We start from the raw sequence: 6025 nt of genomic DNA on the forward strand, positions 1-6025 counted from the left end.
TCCTCCTTCAAACCGTTGGGGACGCCCGCTTTCCCAGTAATTAGAAAACTAGTAAAGCAGAGCTTTAAATACTGCAGGACTCTTTGGACTAAAGTAGAAATAACATCAGCGGCAACAACTATCCTTTAACCCCACCCATCCCCAAAGTGCGGGGCGCCGAGGCCTGGGGCCTTGCAGCCTCCTGCGGTCCCCCGACGTCCCTCGCTGGCCGGAGGGTTAGAGCAGAGAGAAAGCTCAGCGCCGTCGGCAAAGCAGGAAGCCTTCGCGGGAGGACCTGACCTTTACCTCCCCGCGCGGCCTCTGCAGAGGAAGTCGCCCAGGTCGAGGTCCGGCACAGAGAGCTGGGCTGCCTGCCCTGCGCGCCCAGACACCTAGAGCGCAGCCCGAATCGGCTCATAGGGCTGCTGCTCTTTTTCCTAAACGGCCCGGACCGTCTGTCTCCAGGCGGCGTTTTCCAGTTGGAAAGACCGCTTTTAGGACACTAGGTGACAAACGAGGGAGTGCGCCCCGGAGACGCGTTCTGTGGGCGCGCGCTGGCCCCTCGGGCAGGAGGGAGTAAGCCCAGGGTGCGCGTCCCCCCAGCTTTCTGAGAGCCGGACTCGACTATTTATGTGGGGCTCTGTCTTGAGATGTGTGGTGACAGCCATGTCCCCATGAGTCTTCTGAGTCTCTTTCAAGCTTAGTGTGCTCGGTCAGTCACAATTACAGGCACCCGTGGGGGTGGGGGCGCTCTGTGGAGAGGCCAGCCATCCACAAAGTCAGGACTGAGAAGAAGGCAAAGGGGGCTTTTTCTGGAACCTGGAGATTCACCCAGTGCCTTCCCCAAGGACTGATCCAGCTCCTCAACTCACTTCTGGCACAAGTCCAAACAACCACAGCGTGGTGTGGGCCGGGTAGGAGCCCGCCCATGACCCTTCTGCCAGGCCAGGAGGGTAGCTCCCTGGACGGTCTGAACATTGAGAACAATCCCATCCGGTTTGCTTAGTCCATCTTGGCCCCCTCTCTCTTCTGCAGAGCACATGTTAATTTGCTCCTCTTCCTAAAAGGATCTTTAAAACAGATCGTTGCAACCCAAAGAGTTTTAGGAAACGACAATATTTTTCTCAACTGGTGGCGATTGGACCGGTTTATAGGAGAGTACGTGATCTTTGGTAGCGTCCAAGCGGCCAAGGCCGAAGCACCACCCCTAGACTTTTAGCCGGATGTGTTGATTTAGGCCAGGGACGGTGTATTTCGGTGAGTGTTCTGCTTTCCACTTAGCAAGTGCTGCTGAAGAACTCGGCCGTCTAATTTCCTACTATTGTTTGGTTAAAAGGTGAAGTTTGGTTTACCCAAGGACCTCCCAGACAGTCTGTATCTGAAGGCTCAGGGCTGAACCCGGATAAACCAGGGTTTCTTCCAGTCCGTGTGTCTCTGTCAGGCTGAGTAGGTCTAAGTGCTTCTCGAGCATATTTCAGTCTTACGTAGTCTCTGTGTCTGTGACTCTTCTCCATGTCTCCCCTGCCTCCTCTGACCAAGGTGGCGTTGGATGGCTTCAGCCAGCGCTCAGTGCCCCGTGGCAGTGCCCGGGATGAGGCGCAGTGACGAAGGCATTCATTCCAAGCTTGCTTAGGAATCCATCGGGAAATAGGACCCACCTGGTTCCGAATGGGGAGAGCATTATGTTTAAGTAAGAGACGAAGGATTCACTACCAGCTTAGAAGGGGTGGAAACCCGATTACTCACCAGAATGGTGGAGAGGTGGAATCTTGTTTAGAAGAAGGGTTGATTGAGACAGTTGGGGTGTAACTTCAGATAAATGAAGGCACTTCATACCCTGGGATGAAGAGAAGGCCTCATGGAAGACTGACCACAGGCTTCTCCAAGTCGCTTTCCGATGAGTAGTCTATTACCTCAGCAGGCTTTGGTTCTGAACTTCAATACAGTGACTCACCTTGTAAGACCAGTGACCGGGGAATCACGGAGTTAAATTTGCTGTCCTTTTTCTTAGTGTGCACCTTTAGAAACGCTTCTAAATTAAAACCATAGCCCACAATAAAAAAAAAAAAAGTGCACAGTTACAACAGTCATCAATCAGCTGCATCCCTCAGTACTAACCGAGCAGATCAGACCCCACCCCACCATGGCCGTGAGGACCATCCATCCACACACAAAAAGTAGGCAAAAATCCATGCCTGCTGGCTTTCCTCCATGCAGAGACTAATTCTAACCTTCTTTGCATATGGAAAAAGGAAGTGAAACCTTCTATGAAATTTTAACTTGGGAGTGCCTCAAATGTCAACCTTGCCATCGGTAACGGCCATCTCGCTGTTACATCCCAAATCTGTGAAAGTGAACTGAAATATTTGTAAGGAAAGTGGCTCTCTGCAACGAGATGGCCTCTTGGCCTTCAAGGCAAGGCTGGCCTCAGCCAGCCTCAGTCCCGATGGTACCGTGCGAAACCTGAGGCTAACGGGCAGATGTAACAGGTGAGTCGTTCGAGTGCTTGGCAACTTGTGCAGACAGTTCGGTCAGCACTGATTAGTGCCTTTAAGTTAGCAAGTGCTTTTGCTTGTGGAGCTCCTCCTCCACCCCCCAGATCTTTATTACGTGCTAACCATGGGTGAGTTCTTCCAGGGAATAAGCTACTCTTTATTAGAGAACACATACAAACATGTTCCAGGCGGTTCGGGAGCTATACATCTAATCCTACGGCAAGCTGGGTTGGTTTTGTTTTCATCTTTTTTGGTGAGGTTGCGTAAGAGTTGGTGTTTGCTCAAGAGGAGATTTAAGAGTGCTTCCTTACCCGGGACCCAGAGGAATCGCCCCAATTCTCTCCTGACGAGTCACTCCTGTATTGTGTTCGCTTTGCCTTTTCCAGAGCAGACCGCCCGGAGGAGAAGATGGATTGGAGCACACTGCAGACTATTCTGGGGGGCGTCAACAAACACTCTACCAGTATTGGGAAAATCTGGCTCACCGTCCTCTTCATTTTTCGCATTATGATCCTGGTTGTAGCTGCAAAGGAAGTGTGGGGAGATGAGCAAGCCGATTTCGTCTGCAACACTCTCCAGCCCGGGTGCAAGAATGTGTGCTATGATCACTATTTCCCTATCTCTCACATCCGACTCTGGGCTCTTCAGCTGATCTTTGTGTCCACGCCAGCTCTGTTGGTGGCCATGCACGTTGCATACCGGAGACACGAGAAGAAAAGGAAGTTCATTAAGGGAGAGATAAAGAATGAATTTAAGGACATTGAAGAGATCAAAAGCCAGAAGATGCGCATCGAGGGGTCCCTGTGGTGGACCTACACCAGCAGCATCTTCTTCCGGGTCATCTTCGAGGCCGTCTTCATGTACGTCTTCTATATCATGTACGACGGGTTCTCCATGCAGCGCTTGGTGAAATGCAATGCGTGGCCTTGCCCCAATACAGTGGACTGCTTTGTCTCCCGGCCCACGGAAAAGACGGTCTTCACGGTTTTCATGATCGCAGTGTCTGGGATTTGCATCCTGCTAAATGTCACTGAATTGTGTTATTTGCTAATTAGATATTGTTCTGGAAAGTCCAAAAAACCAGTTTAACACACTGCCCCGCCCGTGGGTAAAGGATAGGGTGAAAAGGCTGAGGTACAGGTGCTTTGCTGTCCGGGCGCAGTCACGGCATTTAACAAGACACAGATCCCTATCTGAAACGCAACCATTTGAAACTGCTCTGGATCTCAGTGAAACTCCAGAAGCCTCCAACACAGCTCTTCTTTCCTAAAGCTTGAAAACAAAGGCATAATTCTGTGCCTCTTCTGATTTTTACTAAAATTAGTTCCAGTGAAACCCCGTGCTGGTCGGGGGAGCGGGTGTAGGCTGTCTCCTGTTTTAAACAAAGGACATCAGCGTTTCTTTCTCTTTCTTTGAGGAAAGGAGAGAAACGCCGGGTTCTAAAGAGGATGCCGAGAAGGGCTGCTTGGTTCCCCTCTGGGCTCGCTCTGGCATTTTCGCTGAATTAAAGCTGAACCTAGAGATTGTTGGTTCTTCTATTCACTTGGGGAGGTTTAGTCTGTAACAGTGAGGGTTATCTAAGGCTTCAAACTCGGTCACGCTTTTTTGAGTGAAAACTTTAAAATGGGATAGATGTTCTTTTGATCTGCAAGATGTTCTGAAAACCATGATATGTTCACCCTATTTCAAAGGCCCAGATGCTGATTCTAAACGGTGTGCAATTAGATACCATTATTGAATTTCAAACGCAGCCGTTCAGCTATGAGTGATTTGCAGCGCCACTGCGAGGCTGTTGGCTGTGTCCATCGTGGTATGTAGCACATGCAAGCATTTCAGCCTCTCACACGTGAAAAAACGAGTAGTTCTTAGTGATGGCTTGCATTAGTGAAGGGCCTTATTTCAAACATTTACGTGTAATTGTGCATGAGAAATGCAGACTGGATGGACCACCAGCTACTACTAACTATAGGCTGGCTCTTTACAATGTTTGCCTTTTCCATTGCTGCGGTAAATAGTAGGAACACGGATTTAAAGAGGTTGCTTGGGGATGTTTTATTGCCACAGTACAATTTAATGGTGCAGATCAAAGTGGGGGGAGTGGTAGTTACTGTTTTTAAAGACTAGATGGAAAAAATTTTTAAAGAATTTAGATGGAGTCTAAATTCTAATGATTAAAAATGAGTTTCATCTACTTCAAAAGTTTGCTTCCGTCTTTAGTATCCAGTTTTCTTAAGTGAAAATAGAATTGGTAGGCATTTGTTTTTAAATAGAAACTAGAGTTTAGATAAATACTTAGGTGCTCTATAGGACAAATTGAACCCTAATATTATCATTGTGCTTGCCATGGTTTCCAAAAAGTGGTACTCGACATACTTTAATGAGGGTAAACGTTTTTCTGTCGCCAAGAATAGCATTGTAGAAACATTTTGTAATAATAAATTGTAGCTTTAATTACATGCTTGTAACTACGTAATTTTGTAATATCTCAAATGTCATTTAAAATATTAAAATACAATCGTAAAATGATTACTTAAAATCTATTACAGTTTTCAGTAGAAGAGCAGATTTTAATTTAACCTATAGCCAGTTTTCTGTGTTCACATTTTATATTTCAACACACCAACGGGGTAAGTTACCAGGGTGTCTGCCTACCATTCTGGGATTCTTCTGCGCAGTTACAGAAAAGCCTCTGTCACCAGAAAGATTGACAGGAGAGAGAGGAAGAGAGAGTATTTTTGTCCGACCGCATGCTCACCTCCAACAGGTTTGTAGCAAACACGCGTGCTGTGTGATGTGTGGACCGGGTCTGTAACCTGGAGAATGCCCAGGGTGGGTGCACACGACCAGTTTGGCTGCTAAAAGAATCATGAAAGCCGACGCTTGAAAACGTTGCTCATGGCGAAGTTTGGCTGAGGCATGAGAAAAAGTCTATGAAGTGTCTTTTCCAGGAGACGTTCTTTCTGTGTATGCGTGGGCCAAGCCTGGCCTGATGACGCTGCTCTGCATCCCTCACTGCCCATTTCTATGGGAAATAAGCTGACGGGCCAGCCTGTCCCTTGCCGGCCGACGACGGTGCTGGCTTTCCAGTAAGAGGAACCTTCAGCCCAAGGATCTCAGAGCTTTTTACACATAAATGCTAAAGAATATTTTTTATGGAGAACCACCTACCATACGCTTTCTCAATGTAGTTCAGAGGACAACAAATAGCCAACTTCCATCCAGTCCCTATTACCGAGTGTTTCATGCATATGATCTCATTTCATCACCGGCCTTCAGACAGTATTATTCCTAGTGAATGGACCGGGGAGGTGCCTCTCGGGAAGATAACATATCCTACTCGGAGGCCAATAGCAGACAGTCCTATCGCACACAGGGTGTGGGTTGGACCTCTAGAATTCTCCCCGGGCATTTAGCTCCTGAGGCTAGGAGCCAACACCACAGGGACTCCCCACGCCCGCAGTGACGACAGGGTTAAGGAGGCCTGACTTCTGGAGACACTCCATTCCATTCCTGCACATCTCGAATTATTCATTTACTCGGCCAATATTTAC

At 48.1% G+C, this 6025-nt stretch overlaps 1 protein-coding gene across 1 annotated transcript; it reads left to right on the forward strand.

Annotated features, from left to right (window-relative positions):
- Positions 1 to 2861: 2861 nt before the first annotated feature.
- GJB2 (gap junction protein beta 2) lies at positions 2862 to 5000 on the forward strand. Its single transcript, XM_077774725.1, has one exon. The coding sequence runs from the start codon at positions 2883 to 2885 to the stop codon at positions 3561 to 3563; it is 681 nt and encodes a 226-aa protein (XP_077630851.1). The 5' UTR covers positions 2862 to 2882; the 3' UTR covers positions 3564 to 5000.
- The last annotated feature ends 1025 nt before the right edge of the window (positions 5001 to 6025 follow it).

Source organism: Crocuta crocuta, unplaced genomic scaffold (assembly GCF_008692635.1).
Source record: "Crocuta crocuta isolate KB4526 unplaced genomic scaffold, BGI_CrCroc_1.0 scaffold277, whole genome shotgun sequence".
Lineage (NCBI taxonomy): Eukaryota > Metazoa > Chordata > Mammalia > Carnivora > Hyaenidae > Crocuta > Crocuta crocuta.